This window comes from Leuciscus leuciscus, assembly GCF_965113295.1.
Source record: "Leuciscus leuciscus genome assembly, chromosome: 22".
Taxonomy (NCBI): domain Eukaryota; kingdom Metazoa; phylum Chordata; class Actinopteri; order Cypriniformes; family Leuciscidae; genus Leuciscus; species Leuciscus leuciscus.
Window position 1 is genome coordinate 7,094,499 of NC_138746.1, and position 19,433 is coordinate 7,113,931.

General features: G+C 37.5%; 1 protein-coding gene across 4 annotated transcripts; it reads right to left on the minus strand.

The window, feature by feature from the left end:
* Positions 1–342: 342 nt before the first annotated feature.
* bag5 (BCL2 associated athanogene 5) lies at positions 343–18,875 on the minus strand. 4 transcript variants are annotated; one of them, XM_082153194.1, is made up of 5 exons: positions 18,776–18,875; positions 9,953–10,226; positions 9,441–9,869; positions 8,183–8,406; positions 343–7,164 (listed from the first exon to the last, which is right to left on the minus strand). In XM_082153194.1, the coding sequence occupies exons 1-5, from the start codon at positions 18,796–18,798 to the stop codon at positions 6,639–6,641; spliced, it is 1,476 nt and encodes a 491-aa protein (XP_082009320.1). In that variant the 5' UTR covers positions 18,799–18,875; the 3' UTR covers positions 343–6,638. The 4 variants fall into 4 exon arrangements, with proteins under 4 accessions (XP_082009320.1, XP_082009322.1, XP_082009319.1 ...); XM_082153196.1 differs by lacking the exon at positions 18,776–18,875 and adding an exon at positions 18,666–18,687; XM_082153193.1 differs by lacking the exon at positions 18,776–18,875 and adding an exon at positions 15,386–15,835.
* Between the last annotated feature and the right edge of the window lie 558 nt (positions 18,876–19,433).

Below are 19,433 nucleotides of genomic sequence, written 5' to 3' on the forward strand. Positions count from 1 at the left end.
GTTGATTCATATCATCTTACACATGAGCAACACAGCCAGGAATGTTAATAACTATTATCAGTTTAGGCAGATTTATTTAGCCAACTAAATGTGCAGGGATATTTTCAATGCTCTGTGTTTCAGGAAAACACGATTCTGTTTCTGAACACCTATTTTGTGAGCGCAGAGAGAGGTTGCCATGGAAACAGCTTGAAAGATCCCAGGCCATAATTAATACCTTGCCACAAACATAGGTTATTTCCAGATCACCATCTTTTATTTAGCATTGTAGACATGTAAAAACCAAACAACCCCGCTGACCAAAGCATTCACACAGCAGTTTGAACTTGATTTGAACTTCCATGTTTTTTTTTTAACAAGCATAAACCAGACAATATACACAATGCGTCGAACATTAGATAAATAGCATGACACATTTAAACAATCTCACAGTTCACCACAAAAACACATTCTTCCAGACATATAGTCAGATAAGGAAAACCAAAAGCGAGAATGAGAAGTTTTACCTTTTCTGGTTTGTATAGTGTCAGTGATTATAAAGATAAAGGAAGTTAAAAACAGGAAAGAATCAACTTTGGTATAAAAAAAGATGGACATTCTTCATTACATTCTCTTTTTTAGTTTTTTCAGATACTGTAATGGGTTTTCAATGTAATGGGTGTTGTTCAAAGCTTGTGTGATGAAGTCGAGTATGGCATCCAAAAAGACTTAGCGAATCACACTGCATGGTGTTTTACACCTAACAGCAATTTTGACGCCTGTCATCTCACATCAGCCATGTCACTACTAATAAAGACTCTAACAGCTGTAAACTAAATATTCAAAGACAGGTGCAAGTCGCTCATTACATTAAAGCAGGAATAGAGAGCCCTGTAACAAATGAACTTGGTCTTCATGTCAAATATCTGTTTTAAAGCTCATCCTGTAATACAATCAAGGTAATATTAATTCACCACATACAAGAGAACTGTAATAGTTCTAGATGACTGCCATAAACGGCTGATGAGTGGCATTCAACAATCGGAATGGATTTGATTTGTGACCATAACCATGGAGATAGTTTAGTATGACTCAGATCTGACAGACCAATCGCCTGTGTTGAGATGAAGCTCTGGCAGCTGATGGAATGTGGAACGCAGACCACAATGATGTAGATTAGATTTACAATGCATGTCAAGGATGAAAATCCTAACAACATTGGATTGATACCCCTCAAACTCAATCAAACTCCCCATCAAACTCTATGAATGGACCTAAAGCTCCAGATTTGGGCACTATATACTTTAGTTAGAAACAGTACTGGTAATTTTCTGTCGCATTATTATCGGGTAAATTGATTTCTTTTAACCCTAAAACACAAGACAATGCAATGTGCAATTCAAAATACGGGTAAAATACCTGTGATTTTTTTTTTAATGGACTTTTCTTACACATTCACGCCATGTCGTAATTACTGTAATTAGGTGATTTCAACTTCCGTCCTCTTAGAGCAGTTAATAATTGTAAACTGGGAATTTCCGGAGAGCTCCTACTTGTACCACCTGACTGCTGCAGATTCAGATTGCCTAGGGCTGCACAATATATCGAAATTATCGAAATATCGCAAATGTATATATCGCGATTTGCATATCGCAACAGCTTGCAATAACTGGGATCATGAATAAAAGACAAAGAGAAAATCACTCACTGCTCTTGGCTGAATAACTTTTGTAGCTTTAATAAGAATCAGTGTATATTTAATTCATACAGTGAAAACTAAGCCGTGTTTTATTTTTACATTTGATTATTCAGTTTCTGTTGTTAAATAAACCTAATGTAGGAGAACCTGAAACCCTAAACCCTGTGGTTTACACTGATGATAAAATTACACTTCTTATGCTACAGTAAAACACTGCTGTTCACTTTCAGAAGTTGTAGGGATGTTTTCTTGTCACAAAAAGAATGTGAAACACATGTAGGTTATATCATTTTGGTAACACTTTATTTTGATGGTCCCTTTTGAACATTCTGTTGACTATAAGTAACTTTGCAACTACATGTCAACTTATTCTAATCCTAACCCTACCAGTCTACTAATACTGTACTAATACTCTAATGAGAGTTAGTAGACATGTAGGTGCTATGTTACTTCTAGACAACAGAATGTGTTAAAGGGACCATCAAAATAAAGTGAAAACATCATTTTAAATATATTTTAAAGATTATTTTAGTTTATTTTACACACTTTAAGCATTATCGTATCGCATTATTTAATGAGTTATCGCATTTTTCTTCAATATTGTGCAGCGCTAATAGAAACACTTAATTCCAAGTCTGAAGAAGTGAATAGCTCAGAATAGATAGTCACATGTTGTCATCCCAAAATTACGGGCAGATTCATTTAGGTGTTGACAATTGTATTGCCATAGAAATGCATAATTCCCAGTCCGAGGAAGTAAACAGCTCAAAATAGAAAGTCACATGTTGTCATCCTGAAATTACGACATGTCGTGAACACAGCATTTCATCCCTTTCTTCAATTTCAAGCTCGCATTCAGATCTGCCTCCATCCAAATAACAACCAACGGATAAAACCAAATCTAATATTTTTTCTTTTTCGAAACAATCCGTTTCAGTCGGATGTGCGTCACAACGAAAGAAAAGATCCCTCGCTACTTCCGTTGCATAATGACTTCAGTAGTTCAGCTTTAAAATAAATAAATCTCCAAGACCCTTTCATTATGTCCCATCTTGTTCTCCATTGAACTCTTTTGAAAACAAGGATGAACAGCCCCTTACAGCTAAAAGCTCATAGAAATCTCTGGAGATCTCAAGGCAGAGAACCTCTGATGTAACTACGGTAGACAGACAAGGTATCAAGATTTGCATAACTGTGATTTTCTAGCACTGCACTTCAGTCAACCTGCCTGTATATTAGGCAACACTACTGCATTAACAACTAGTTATATCACATGGATTTAATGAGGAGCGTCAACCATATTTACCTGCAGTGTGTATGTGGGCCAATGCATGTTGTGCTGGTAAAACAACAAACTAACAAAAAAAGTCTGGTTCCGCAGAACTGACATTACCAATATTAGCTCACATCTTTGCCATCTCTATGTGGGTTTAGAAGAGGTGAACAAAACAACGCCAACGCCTAGTGCAAGGTTGCTTTAAAGTGCTGTTGGAGCGTGTATTTCACCTTGACGGATATAGGATCCTCCTCAGCTGAACTGGCAGTGCTGCCCACCACAGGGGACTCTGCCAGACAACGGCTGTCTGATGACAGAGTCTGGATTAATCTCTTCTGACCACGACCTATCCTTTCCAGCAACACTCACTTCTGGCCCCTGCGTCTTTATTGTCATTTTTTCAAGAAGAATGCCCTTAAATAAGAGTGTCTGAGTTGATAACCTGATTTCTTTGTTGATAACTGTGGTGTTGCTTCATGACTGCTGATGGTCCTTTTAATTGGACGTTCCCTTATGTGGAGCAGGACAGAGGGTAGTGACCATACAGCAAGTGGGACACGACCGAAATAAACACCAAAGGACTGTCACAGTTCAAGGTCAAAACAAGCCATTGTAACCTGCAAACAGCACAGACAGCTTAAATGAACAGAGAGAGGCTCAAGTGCCCAACATGATACAGATGACATATAGTATTCGTATTTGTTTTAGGCCATAACCTGGCCTCTGTGTGGTCCGATTTTAAACAGCAAAACTGGATACTTCTGCGGTTTTTCCCACAGACAAGCTACTCCTACATTCAACAGACTCAGAGGGATTTAAACAGACTGCTTCACACTACAAGCTAAAGTGCCCAATTAATTTTTCATCAGTTTTTTTTTTGTGTGAAGTTGTTTACATGACCTTTTAAATGTGGTCCATATCAAACACTGCTCTAAACACGCAATGCTCAAACGATTAGTTCAAAAACACAAATCATTCAAAAATTAAAAAGTGACTTTTCAAGAATGAACATGATCTTTAGGAATGAATCATTAAATTGCTCACTAAACCGATTTGTTTCAAAACACCACTACTGTGTGCGCATGCTGACCCTGTTCTTCAACAACCACAACTTCCATCATAAAATATATTATGATATATTTTTGTTGTTAAATGATATTCTAACATTTAACTTGGTCACTTTCTATCAATACTAGTGATGGATCGATGTACTGTATTTGTACTGATTATAATGCCGTGCTTGCCATCCCTTATGTTACTTCCACGAGTCTACAAACAGCCTTGTCAACATATCATTTCCGTTTTCAAATATTTTAGAATTGAATCAAATAAATAATGTGTAAAAAAAATGCTTGTTTAATTTCAGTGTCGTCGCAATTGACTGCAACAGTTTTCAGTGGCCTTGGTTCCGGAACTTTTTCTTTCCCAATTATTTTTCCAATGAGAGAAAAAAAGAAAAAGAAAAAGAAAAAAGGCTTAATTAAAAATAAATAAAAAAAACCATTGTGAATGATACAATTATTTTTATTTTGAAGAAATCATTAAAATTATTCAGTTAAAGTTAGGTTTGCTGCAAAATATGCATATTATGTATACAAATATTTAAGTAGTTTGAGAGTGTAGGGAAATATACTATTATGTAATTCGCCAGTGCTTCATGGTAGTGGTAGAGTGCTAAAGAGTTCTTTAGTCGTGATTCACTATAGTTGCAATTCTCTGATTGGTAGAGAATGGAGATGTCTCGCCAGAATCATGGGTAATGTAGTTTTTTTTTTTTACACCATGAATTCTGCTATTAAACGCCATTTCAAAACAAAAGCATATACCAACAACCAAGTAGCTCAAAGAAGTTATTCAAAATCAATTCCCCCATGGAGAAAAATAATGGGATTTTTCCGGAACCCAACTGTTGCACTCTCCTATATCAACCATTGGCTACTCTGCTCTCTAGATAACTATATTCATACTGGCCAATGAAAAACCCACAGTGCTGACCAATAATTGGTTAGAGTTCAAAATTAATTCAAAATTAAGTTTTATTCTTTTGCACCTTTCTGTGTAATACTTTATATAGTGTAATTCTTAAATGTGTTTGAATTATAAACCAAGGGTAAATCAAAAAAATTGTTTTTTTTTTATGAATTCTTAAATGTGTTTGAATTATAAACCAAGGGTAAATCAAAAAAATAGTTTTTTTTTATGAATTCACAAGTCACATGGGGGAATCACTTAAACTAATTTATTCCCACATATGAAAGTGAACCATATATTTAAATGGTTCAAATGTAATATTAAATGTGATTTTTGCTGTTCATACTGTCATCCCCCCCAAAAAACCCAGATGTGTCATACATGACAGGAAAAGAAAAATCAGATTTGGGTCACATTTAACTGTAAATGTAGCCACAGTTTTTCAGTGCTTGTTTGATAGCTTGCTGTCTTTCTATGCCGCTCCAATGAAAATGTCCTAGAACGCCCCTGTCCACTTTGATCAGTCTCACTACCAAAATAGCATGCACCACTTCCTTTTTTTTAAACAATCACAGACACACTCTTTCAGTCTCTGCGCTATTCCCTGGTGGCTTGCACAGGCACTTGTTGCCTAAAAGCAAAAAAAAAAAAAAAAAATCCCCAATGAAGACAAGAAACTTGTGAAATAGTTTCTATTTTTATCCTCCATATCAATACCAAAAAGAGACGTAGGACAATACCTCGTTGCAATTTTGGCCTCCGACCACTGAAATATGGCAAAACTGCAGGAAGGGATAGAAATCTGATTTTTTTTTGTTGCCGTTTCTCTCACTCGTTCACTCACATTCTTCTTTGATGTCAAAAAGTCTTCTTTAAAAGGTGAAGTGTGTAATTTCATGTTAAAATAAAATTCCACACTTTATCTTTAAACTAATCACAAACCACTGTTTACTATATATTTTAAGATACAGTTTTCTCAGTGGGATATATGCATGTAAAAGACTAAATGTAAAAACAATTGTTCCCACATATGGTCAGTTCTTGTTTATTTGCAGCTAATAATTGTAGCGAGATGAGCTTAGGCTCTGAAAGTGCAATTTAGAGAAGAGATCATCAAACCTATGAAGGCTAAGCTTGGGCTGCCTTTACATTATGTGTGATTAATGGGAAAATGGCCCACTGCACAACCGGTTGTGGTCGTAGCAGGGGATCATGTGCTCCTACACAGCTCTAACTGGATAGGAATGGAGAGCTGATGTGTTCACACCGTGATAAAGACTGAAATTTGTTCCACACAGGCATGTGGTAAAGCGGGAAGCAGATTTTGGCAGCAGAACAGGGTTTAGCACCACACCACACCAATCAACAGCACAGATTCAACTAAAGAGATCGTGGATTATTGTCATGAAAAAAAAATGCTTCAAGGCAGTAGAAACCGGGATTCCTTCTGCCAGAAAAAAGGCTGTTTTCAGGGACCAGTAATGGACCAACAAAAGCAGCAGGTGCAGAGCATCATGGGTAACAGTCTCGCTGCCCACGGCGAAACACAAAGTCTTTTATATACAAATTAAAAATTCCGCCCATGGCCTGTATCCTCGGCATGGCCGTGTCTTGTCCTGATGTCGCACACGAGGCAAAAAAGCGTTTGCCTTTTTCTTGCGGCTCCTTATTCAGGGAAATCTCGGCAATACTGCAGTCTCTTTTATCGGCCTCTCAGTACTCCCACTCATCTGTCTTCATATCCAAGTAACTAAGGATATTCTGGGCATGTTTAACAGCTTGCTTACGGGCAGTTTTGGTCCCCTCGTCCCCTTGAGGGTCCACAGCATCAAGAGCCAGAAGTTGTTTGGTCAGTAGCTCTTCCAATACCATGTAGCTCTTGTCAGCCCTCTTGCCGTCAAAGCCCAACACCTGAGCCTGGAGTTGGCCCAGGCTGGCTAAGACACGCCACACGGCCGCATGAGCAGGAGGCTCATCTGCTCCAGGGTTACGACGTCCTAGGGCTTCCCAGAGGTCTAGGAAGGTGATGAGTGCTTGAACTTCCAGCACAGCCCTTCGCCGTGCCTCCCGAATGCAGGGATTTCGGCCCGTGTCCACCTGATCCAGGTGCGTAAGGAGACCTTGCAGCTCCGCCCCCTGTCCTGTGGCACCATGACGGAGCACCTCCTCCCGCAGCACTGAGACACGCCCCCTAATCGCCTCAATTTCACGAATCGAGTCATTCTGCGCTAGATCATACCTGGAGGTGCAATGGGTTCAAGTTTATTAATAGATTCAATATAGAAAAAGTTACTTATAATCCATAAAAAAAATTATTTCTGTCATTAATTACTTGTTATATTTTTAGACATGGGTCAGGTTTTATATACCCCTCATATATTTATAAGTATTTTTATATATATACTACAATATTATATAATTATAACATAACTCAATATACTATATTAATAAATTATTATATCATTATAGAGCTCAATATAATACTTACATTTAGCTGAGATTCATCAAATCGATTAAAAGTGATGACAATGACAAAAAATCTATTTCAAATAAATGCTGTTCATTTTAACTTTCTATTCATCAAAGAATCATGAAAAAACTGCATCAGTTTCCACAATGCAGCAACTGTTTTATATATTGATAATTTTTTCTTTAGCATCTTAGAATGATTTCTGAAGGATCATGTGACACTGAAGACTGCAGTAATGATGCTGAAAATTAAGCTTTGCCATCACATTTCAAAATATATTAAAATGGAAAAATTGAAATTGTAATAGTATTTCACAATATTACTGTTTTTACTGTATTTGCGATCAAATAAAAGCAGCCTGCAGTGTATGTAATGTATGTATATATTTTGTAATGATGCAAGGTAGAGTTAATAATGATTTTTGGAGAGAACTATCCCATTAAAATTTCATCTTTAAATGAGTAGCTTCACTGAATGGTTGCATAAGTAAACAGAAAATGGCATTTCACTGGTGCTACATATTTGTCGTGTCTAATTTCGCAGGTTATGCCCTCCAGAGGTCTCATTTGTTGGTTGCATACATCATAAAGGCTGCCTTATTTTAGAGAAGTAACCATTACATTCCAAAGTAAGATAGAATTGACAATATAATTACTTATAATGACTACTTTTCTGAAATGAAACATCCTTGATGATATAAATGCGGCCAACAAATGCGACCTCCGGAGGGCGCAGCCTTCAAAATGAGACACAAGCTATTGTCGTTGATGTGTCCATTTGGTGTTACCTGCGCGTGTCGTATCCTTCTCCCTCCAGGTCAAGATGTTTTAGCAGACCATTGATCTCCTCCACCACTTGTTTTCTGTAGTTCCTCACAGCAGCGTTACTAGAAACATCCAGGGCGTCCAGTTCAACCAACAGCTCTGTGAGGATCCTTGCTAGGTGGGTACAGCTATCACGCCCACTCAGACCCATCAGCAGAGCCACTTCCTGGCACCGGGCACCACTCACCTACATGAGATCAAATCATTTCAGGTTCTCTTTACTTTACTGTTAACATCGTCTCTTGGCTAAAATCAGAACAATCTTTCAAAAAGTATTAAAGAGATCATATATACTACTGTTCAACAGTTTAAATAGCAACAAAAGTAATATTGTGAAATATAATTACAATTTAAAATAACTGTTTTCTATTTTAATATATTTTAAAATGTAATTTATTCCTGTTTTCAGTGTCACATGATCCTTCAGAAATCCTTCTAATATGATGATTTGCTGCTTAAGAAATATTTCTTCTTCTTATCATCATTGTTGAAAACAGCTGCTGCTTAATATTTCAGTAGAATCTGATATACATTTTTTCCAGGATTCTTTGATGAATAGAAAATTCAAAAGAACAGCATTTACTGTATTTGAAATAAAAAAAATCTTTTGTATCATTGTTAAACTCTGTCACTTTGGATTAATTTAATGCGTCCTTGCTGAATAAAACTATACATTTCTTTAAAGAAATGTTTTTAAAGAATCTTTTTTCAAATATATATATTTTTTTATCAATTCAATGTCCTAGCTGAATTTTTTTTTTACTGACCCCAAACTTTTGAACTGTAGTGTATATTTAATATATCTTTTATTTTACTGAAAAAAGTATGATTTAAAAAAATTATAATTCTGATCCTAAACTGTTGAACAGTAGTGTCAAAAAATAGAAATAAATGTAAAACGTAGAGATTTTTCGACCAATTTAGTGTCCTAGCTGAATTTTTTAAAATTAAATTAATTAAATAAATAAATAAATCTTACCGACTGTAAACTTATGAACTGTAGTGCATATTTCATTTTACTTTCTACTTGAGGTCAAAAACAGAATTAGGGATTTTCATGACCATTTCTACCCTCTCTCTAACCCTTAAAATGAAAATTGTTTTTTTCAGCTGTATCTTTAAGAAACATCCCTTCATGTGTAAAAAGAATAACAGCAGTTTGCTAGTTAATATGCAGAGTTGTGATTCCTCATGATATTAATCTTTTGCAATACCACTCACCTGCGCCATAACTTGATTAATGCGCTGCACGGCCTCGTGCGTGTCATCGGACAGCGGCAGCGCCAGCGTATGAGTGCGTATGCGACCCTCCAGTATTTCCTGTACGGCACAGACCCTTGTCAGCGCCTTGTAACGGGCCTTCCTGAGCGGGACGCTCCCACCCGTCTTGACCTGAGCCATCCGCATGGCCACGTCCTGCACAGCCTCCACCAGCTCCTCACTAATCTCAAAGGCATCTTGAGCCTGGCCCTGCCGGAACGGCCCCACAACCCCTTCGTTCAGCATGTTCTGCGCCTCCTGGGTCAGCTCCTCAATGGCCAGCCGAGATGGATGCGTAGCATTACCCTCTAGGTATCGAAGCAAACCCTCGACCTCTCCCGCCGCACGCTTCCGGGCCTGCTGAAGCTCCGGCCGGCCCTCTGTCTCCACCTGGGTGGGTAAACAAAACATGGTTAATCATTATTATACTTTACTTTTCAGATAATTTTGATGCAGTGATGCCCTGTCCTGACCTTATCCACCTCCAGCAGTAATCTGGTCAGCTCTCGCTCCAGTCGTTTGTACTCTCTGTCGCTCTGCAGGCCACTGTAAGAGCACACCTGTGGGCCAAGGTTGGCGATCTCCCTCTGCAACTCATCCAGCCGTAACAGGGCTGGGTGCTGCCCAGGGTACGGGCCCCGGGGTCCGGAATAACCTGGGAAGGGTCCAGGCATCTGCTGAGTCTGTGGCTGCTGACTGCCATGATCCATTGTCCTCTTCCCACCATCAAAGGGTTTCCCAAACAGGCTGAAAGAGAAACAGATAGGTGAGAGCTGGTCAAATAACCAAATGATGTGGTGAGATATGGAAATAACCAAAGTATGATGTTGAGAAATGAGGATGATACAGTGGATAAAATGGAATAAAAGTTAAAGAGAGTATTTTTATAGGTAGCTGACATTAAATACTTTAAATAGTGTTTTTTTTTTTACTAATTATTTTATTATGCATGCATGTTTTATGAACTCATAATAATTAACAGACTGTGAACTATTGTGAAAAATTGTGTACACTGCATGACCATTTAAATGAACTATTGAAAGCAATAACATGATTAAAACTTATTTTTTTTAAATAAATGGTGACAGCACCTAAAATACACACTTCCTAAAACATACATAATGTTCAAAAGTTTGGGCCATGTTTTTGAAAGAAGTAGTCTCTCATTTATTATGTATTATACGTATTGTAACACAGGAAAAATAGTAATATTGTGAAATGTTATTACAATTTAAAATACATTTTCTATTTAAATATATTTAGAAATTTTATTCCTGTGATGCAAAGCTGAATTTTCAAAATCATTACTCCAGTCTTCAGTGTCACATGATCCTTCAGAAATCATTTTAACATGCTGATTTGCTGCTCAATTTTTTGGTGATACATGATACATTTTGCATTATACACTCTTTGCTGTAAGGAAACTTCATAAGAACAGCATTTATTCAAAACAGAAAATGTAACTTTATAAATCTTTACTGTCACTTCCACTCAATGTAGTGCATCTTTGCTGAACAGAAGTATTAATTTCTTTGAAAAAAAAAATATATATATATATATTATTACCCCAAACTTTTGAACGGTATTGTACATACAAATTTACATAAATAATTACACAAATAAAATCACAGACATATTGTGCCGCAACAACCCTTTTACAGTAGCCTCAAAAAGAATTTGAAATTATGAATTTCATTGCATTAAATCAATATAAAATATCCCCAAATTACATCAGGAAAACATATGGTGACCAACAATTCCCCCCCCTAAATTACTTTACCAAGCAGGTCATTTTTCTGCCTGTATGAGAAATCAAAGCAAGATATGAGCCACTTTTACCAAATTCAGAACCGTGTATGATTGTGGGAAAAACAAAAGGTTAATCCTAACTCAGGTAAACTTTAACTAAGAAAAATGCAGGAGAGAGGTTTTGTGCGTCTGTAATGAGCACAGGTTGTATGTGTTGTACAGCTGTGATGACTAAGGCTGACTCAGCCAGATGTTTCCAACTACACCCATCATAAACAAACAGTCCCAATAGGCACACGGCATGCCACAACACGAAACAGGAGCTGCCTAAAAGCATGACACATCACAAAAACAAACCTCCATTTGTAAGGACAACGTTTGTGAACAAACATATAGAAAAATATTTCAGTTTCTGAAATTCAGAACATGTACCTGGCTTAATCTGTCCATCCAATGAAAAAAAATGAAACTCGAGCATTCACTCCGTGTGAATTCTTGAATTCAATCAAGTCTGAATTTGGGCAATGAATCCATTCATCTGATTTTGACAGTAACAGTCCGTTTGCAACAACCCAACTTACTGGAAAGGTCTCACAAAACATACTTCCTACCTGCCGGTGTAGTGACATTTGTTGATATTGGAGAGCAAATATTAACGTGGGGTGGAGAGCAAATATTTACATGTGCGATAGGAAGCATAACTGTTAAAGAAGTTGTGGTCCTACTCATTACCACAAAAAAGATGGCAAAATCTGTCTAGCAGCTGTTATATAAGTGTATCAATCCAACAGCACCAACCAACCGAACTGCAGAAGATGTTTAGAGAAATGAAGTGTCCTTAAGTGCAGACGCCCTTCACACAGCCCATTCAGCGCTGTCTTACCTCTACAGATTCAAAGTCCAAGAAAAGATTTTATTGGCAGACGACTGGTGCTGCTGTTCCCTAGGGAAGTGTCTGTGATGTCACGGAGAGGTCATAATAACAGGACTTAAAGAGACAGCGTCCATTAGCACCCAGACCGTATGGTGTTCATGAAATACATTTGACAAACATGGATGAGATTGCACAAGGATTTAAAATATGATATTGATCTATACTAAAAAAAAAAAAAATCTAATAAATAGAACTATAAAAAAATGGGGGGAAAGAAAGAAAAGTGGACTGCTGCACACACACACACATTACAACTGAGGCATGAATCAAAATGATTTTCTGTGGTAATTGAGAGTGTGCCACAGATGCTGGTGATATACTGCATTTAATCCCGAATATTACTTTACAGCGGTGTAGTGAGACTCAATGCAGTCCTTGTTTACCTCAGGATCAGAGATCTTATTCTACTTCTTGATAGCTTTTTCCTCCAAAAAAAAAAAAGAAAAGAAAAGAAAAAAAAAGCATGCCTTGGGTGCTTTGTCCTTTTATATAACCAGGTGAACAGACAGACTGTTGCGAAGAAGAAACCTCAAATGAAAAAGTATTACAGTGAGTGGCCATATATACACAAGTTGCCTATATATTTCTAGCCTAAAGGCAAAACATAAACCCTACACTTAAGTCTCTGTCCAAAACGCATCATTTGCTACAATCTAACACAAGCAGCTTGATATTTCTGCATTGTATTCAAAAATGTAAAATAAATACTCCTTGAACACTCCCAAGAAATATCGGAGTTCAAGAGAACTTACAAATTGTTCACCAAGCTTGTTGAATTTTTAATTCCCCAATTGTGCAGCAGTACAGCGTTCATTTGACGTCATGCTGGGAGTGTAGGAGGAGGACAGGGTCAGGTCAGATAAGGATGAGTCAGAACCCTCATCTGTCCAGATGCTCCACCTGCATCCTGTCTCCCCCCTTCTCTCATACTCCGATATACAATCATTTAAGCCTCAGAAGACCTCTTAATATAGGGTTGCAAGTTGCAACCTCTCTCATGTAAATATAACAAACACCACGGACTATGAAATTTGGGTGGGGCGAAAGAGCCAACATGCCATCCATGCCAGAGCTTATCAGTGGGTAGTAGGGTACTGCTAAATACATCACTGCTTCCTTCCCTACTCATGGAATTCTGCCACATCAGAGTCAATTAATTATTTTCTATTGCTCAAATTCACATGGCCAAAAGCCTTTCCTCAACTTTTGTCCACAGCCCAATCGCTACGGCTCGAAAAACACTTAATTGACGCCAAAACAAACCTTTTAACACCTAAAGTCTCTTTTAAACAACAATACAGATAAAGACTTGATACAGATCAAATAGGACATATTCTTTTGCCAATGTCATTATGCATAAAAATTTAATTAAATAAATAAAATTGTGATTATTCACAATTCGGCCCTTCTAAAATTGATTAAACTAGACTAAACTAAAGCTGTTCTCTGTTCAATGCAGGCTTAATGCAATGTCTCATCATCACCATAATCATGAAGTGTTTCTTTAAAGCGCCCCAATTATGCTTTTTCAAATATTACCTTTAATGCAGTGTGCAACATAGCCGTTTGTGAATGTAAAAGTCTGCAAAGTTTGAATGATCAAATTACACAATAAAATAAAGTTATTGTCGCCTATTAGATAGAGTCGATTCTGAACTGCAGTAATTGGAATGGCTGTCGTCAGCAATTCTAGTCTCACTTCCTGTTACATATCTAAGTAACAATGTAACAAATATTTGTATAATGCCAGCCTATGATCTTCACTTACTGCCCCCTTTCCCTAAAATATTGTAGTTATAGCTGAAGCCTGGAAGAGTTTTGTTTGTGTTGTCGACATGTCAAGACAATGCTATTTTCGGCACTGCGAGAGCAAATCTACTTTGCATGCACTTCAAAAGGATGAGAACTCGCACTGGAATTGATACAGAAAAAAAAACAAAAAACAGATGCCAATGTTACTGTTCGCATCACTGTGTATTCAAGCGCTGAGGAAGCTCCGGAGCTGAAATTCAGGTATATTAATGGCCATATAGTTTCTGTAGACCAATCACAGCAGAGTGGGCCGTCTGACCAATCAGAGCCGAGTAAACTCTCGGAAAGGAGGGATTTAGAGAGACTGAATCTTCGAAAGAATCGTTCTCGTTAAATTATGAGATGTGCAATGTATATTTTGGAAAAAATAAGTTATTTTATTCTTTTTACCTTGGATTCATGCAAACCCATTGCAGGAGATCTCCAAAACAAATAAGGAACCTTTAAAATAGCATAATATGGGCACTTTAAGTACACTTTAAAAAATATACTGTTAATGTTACTGTACTGGCAGCTGTTGCTAGAAATTGACCTAAAAAAGAAAAAAGAAAAAAAGAACCATCAGGGTAACACACAACACTAAAACGATGCAATAAACATTAGCATAAACAATAAACAAACTAAACTAAGAAAATACTATAATAATAGGTCCCAACCAATGTAGTTTGTTAATATGAAGCAATCTTAGGTAGGCCTATTGATTTTTCACAGGTGATTTACAGGTATTTTGAATTATTCATTGTATTGCATTTTAGGGTTAAAGGAAATGTCTGTAATCGTAACGAATAATGTCCTGACAAAAATGTACCAGTCCAGTACTTCAACACGTTTTTTTTTTTTAACAGTGTATTAATAAGACGGTCTTGTTTTCTGCTATGCCACTGAGACTAATAGCAGGGTGTCTTCAAACTTCAGCATCAACACTACAGGGAGGGAGTCGAGATTCTGGAACTGTCCACAGCAGCTATGATGATCTTACCAGCAGTATCAACTAACGTTAAAACTATCTTCTGTTCACGAAGACTGAATGCAATACACGTCTCATCATCATGATATGCCATCATGAAGAGTGTTTTATAGCTGTAGATTAATAGATTAAACAGGGACCCAACACGTCCCCCAAATATGGGTTTTGCAATGGCTGATTCTTAAATTACTACATTTGTTCCCCCAGTACTGAATATGTGGCAACATCCATGAACTATACAATAAGGCAGAATGAGAATATAACAAGCCTGTAGATGCCTCACCAAAACGATCCTTCCTGTAATCTGACAACGCGGTGCCTGAATTTACATGACTCAAACCATCACAGAAGGACATTTTTATTGCTTCTGAGCACAAGCCAACCCTTTCCGACACAATCCGAGCATGTCTCACCACCTCCTGAGATGCGCAGCATATTTCTCACCTTTTCAACGCGCCGAAAACGTTCGCGCACATGTCTAACGGGCTCCGTTTCCATCAGCTACGCTACGGAACTGTTTTGCGCGGTGCAACACTCCAGTAATTTCTGGTTCGTAGAGTTGCAGTGACACTGGCAGAGACTAGCATTAGAGCAGCACCATCACGTCGGTATGGACTGCATTCCTGCCCCTCCCCTCACTATATGAGCGCTAGTGGTGGGGATTTTGATTCCTCTCAGTGACTCTTTTGGATCAGTTCACTAAAAGACTCATTCAGTTAAGCTTTACGCAGTTACATCGTTACGCCGGTAGGAGGCGACACACGAGAGTCATTTAGCGTGGTATGAGCCATTGAATCGTTCACTTTGAGTCGATCTTGACCGAAATTAGACCGATTTTTTTATTTTTATAATTTGCTTGTCTACAAATCTATTAAGAAACCATCACAGTGTTTTCCCCACAAATTACAACAAAGCAGCTGTATAATTTCCCCTCCATTTTTTCAACTTGCTTTCTCAGCATGACTTTCATTAAGCTATAGAAAAAAACAAAAAGGTATTAGCCTAAATAAGTTCATTTTAATAATTACATGCATCTCAATTGTGTAAGGTAAATAGTCATTCTTTATACGTTTATAATTTAGTTAGTAAACAAACGTTTGTTTGGTTTGTTTATTCAGGTCTTACCTTGCTCAAAGTCGCTCCAAACCTCATTCAGACTAAAACAATGGCTTAATTCAGAATAGCTACGCATAAAGGCAAATATGTAATAGTCGAGGCCCAATAACTAGAAAGATAATTATAATGATACCTATTGTACCATCCACACCAACAAAGTTAATTAATGTTAATAATTAGTAAGTTAAACATTACTTTACTTTAATTAGTAAATTAAAGTAAAAGTTAATAATGGTTGGATATCGGTTTTTATTAGCTGTCAATGTTTTTATTGTTCTGAAAGTGATTCCAACAATTTCATTCCCTTGTGTCATCATTGATATAATGCTCTGGATTTCCCCATTCTCGTTGAATTAGAATGATCTTTATAACTTTATAGTTATCATCCTTAGTGTGAATAGGTCATAAGAGCAGAATGGTTGTAAATATAGCCTAGATATGGAAGACATTTCTATTATGTAAAAATATGACAAATAGTAAGAATTGAGTAGCAGCATCAGTTGCGTAGCTTCACTGCCATTAGGGCGGAGTATAAGTCCATTTTTAACTTCCCTCAGTTTCATTCACTCGGATGTACATCATTGCTTACGTTGCACGAGTGCCCACTACTGGCAGAACTCTTGAAATGTGTTTTAATGGAAAACCCTAAGCCATTGATCACGTGGAATCCGGATTTATTATTTACAGTTTTTTCCTTATTAATTAATTTTACACACCATTCTAGGCCTTTATGTATGCTTGGGCTGTTAAAATTTTTTATATTAATTATGAATATATATAGTGTGAATATGAATAGCCTGAAGTGTACATGTTGAGAATACTCGGTACCTATAAAAAATAAAAATGAGGGGTCGAGGGTCTGTCCAAAATAAACTTTCCTCATCCACTTTGGTGTGCTTAAAGGGATAGTTCACTTTGAAATTTAATTTTGGTATGTTTTAGCTTACCTCAAGGGCATCCAAGATGTAGGTGTCTTTTTCCGCAGTAGTTTCAATTTTTATATTTTTAGGTCAAACCGTTCTTGTCTGTCAGTCCTATAATGCAGGTCTATGGTCACTGTCTCAAACAGCATGCACAGAGTCCATATTAAAACAATTCCCTGTCGTCCAAATTAAACAATTCCCCATCGTAAGTACACATTGATGGCCTAAGACACGAAACGAGCGGTTTGTGTGAGAAAACGAACAGTATTTATATCGTTTTTACCTCTTGTACACAGCCATGTCCAAGTGATCTGAGAGCGCGGGCGGGTATAGATATATACAATAGAAGTCGCCTTGGCTACGGCAGTTCATTGGAACGAAACCGTAGCCAATGCGACCTCTAGTGTATATATCTATACCCGCCCGCACTCTCAGATCACTTGGACGTGATTTAATTTCAAAAGTGAACTATCCCTTTAACTAGCAAGTGTAGGCCCTATGTCTAACAAAGGAGTTAAAAGCAGCCTAGCGGTGCATCCGAAATCGCATACTGCATGAGTAGGTACTACATTTGCACTTACTTCATGTCCATTAAAAAAAAAAAAAGTATGTTCTAAATAGTATGAATGTTATCCGGATGTTGCCTACTACATCTGACATGTCATTATCATGTGACCTACCAGCGTCAGTTGCATCACTTCACCTCCATTCCTAAATCCCCTCCCATGGCCTCATGGGATATTAAAGTGTCTATCAAATGCACACTTCAGAATTAGGGGACTTTTCGCCTACTGTTTTTCGAATAATACGTATTCGGACATACTGCTCTGAGTCTGTTGGCGTGCTGTTTTTCGCATGCTATATAGTAGGGAAATATTTCGGACTCAGCATAGGCGTGTTCGACTTGAAGCCGCGCTGCGCATACCGACTGACTGGTGAATGACATCAAAGTAACGCGAGAGTGATTATGCTTTCAATCGATTGTCAAATCCTCTCGCCTGGCCTCATGGGATAGTAAAGTGTTCATCTTATGTGCACTTCAGAATCTCACAGAAATAGTAGGTCATCCATATACTGTGAATTTGCACTCTACTTTTGTCACATACTATGTTTATCACTTTCTATTATAGGCGAGTAGGGTATGTGATTTCGGATGCAGCCACTATCTCAAGGCAGGAGAGCAGCAGCCAAGCGCTTCGAAAGGGAGAAAAATACCCTTTCGTCTGTGGCAGCTGCTGGTAACGAGAATGATTCGTTCACTTAAAAGATTCGTTCAAAAAAATTCAGATTCGTTCACTCACGAACACCATACTGGGGAGACCATTTCTCGCATTAGGAGGGATCCCTACTGCGATATCTTCAAATTAACCACTTTACCCCGATCAGTAAATAAAACCATCTTGCCAATAACTGAAGCATGTCATATTAATACAGCGCGGAATGTACGGACTCACCCCCCTTTGTATTTTTGATAAAACCATTTAAGCCTGGAAGTCAAATGTGAACTCCCTTCCGAAACACAAAGTGGTTTCATCTTTCATGCACAATAACGTCAAGGAATCTGCTGTAAACGTAATAGCTGTGCTGCGTAAAACTATTTAAAACGGCATAAACCACTTGAAATAATCCGCCCGTTTAGCTGGCTGCTATTACGTCCATTTAAAGCACACAAAGACACTGCTCACCTCTCATTAAGAGCTCACGGCAGTGGAGGTGAGATGTGTAAAAAATAAAAAGACAGTTATATGAATACATGTCTTATTAAACATGATGTTCAACGGGCTGTCCATCCTACCTGCATAACCATCTGACAGCCATTGGTGTGCCTGTGTTTACAGATAAAACGACGCACTTTTCATTTACAACCACCGGGCATACATGTCTAATGACACAAACCAGCTGGCCAAGCGAGAGTTACGAGGAGTTTAAATTCATTAAACGTGCCCAAAACTAATATAAATGTTTGGAATCTTTGGCCCGGCGTGAACCTGGCATGAAGCAACCCCAGCACTGCACATTTTGTATGTCTCCCTCATCTAAAACTCCTGATTCATCTCATCAGCTAATTAGTAGAGACCGCAAGAGCTGAAGTGGGTGTGATTGATATGGGAGAAATGTGAAGTGCTTAACGTGCATTTAACCCTTTCATGCATGAATTATGATAACCTCAGTCAGGATTTTTTTCCTATGTGTTTTTATTGCTCTTAGGGCATGAAAAACAAGAATTGATTTTTATTTAATTTTTTTTACAAATTTTTCAAAGAGATCTTCAGATGTCCACTTGAGTGGACAGCATGCGGTTATGGTTTAAACTTAAGATATACTATATTAAATATAAGACAATAATCAAACAGATAAAGTATGTGAATTTAACAAACTAATCAATACAATTATATCAAATCATGTGAAAACTATAAAATATATACAAAAAATATAAATGCAAAATATTGCAA

Excerpts from the sequence above, each read along its gene's own strand:
- bag5 (XM_082153193.1), bottom strand. The coding sequence starts at position 15,417 with ATGTGCGCGAACGTTTTCGGCGCGTTGAAAAG. Across the intron at positions 9,870-9,952 it reads TACTGCTGGAGGTGGATAAG|GTGGAGACAGAGGGCCGGCC; the intron begins GTCAGGACAGGG and ends TTACCCACCCAG. Across the intron at positions 7,165-8,182 it reads GAAGGATACGACACGCGCAG|GTATGATCTAGCGCAGAATG; the intron begins GTAACACCAAAT and ends TTGCACCTCCAG.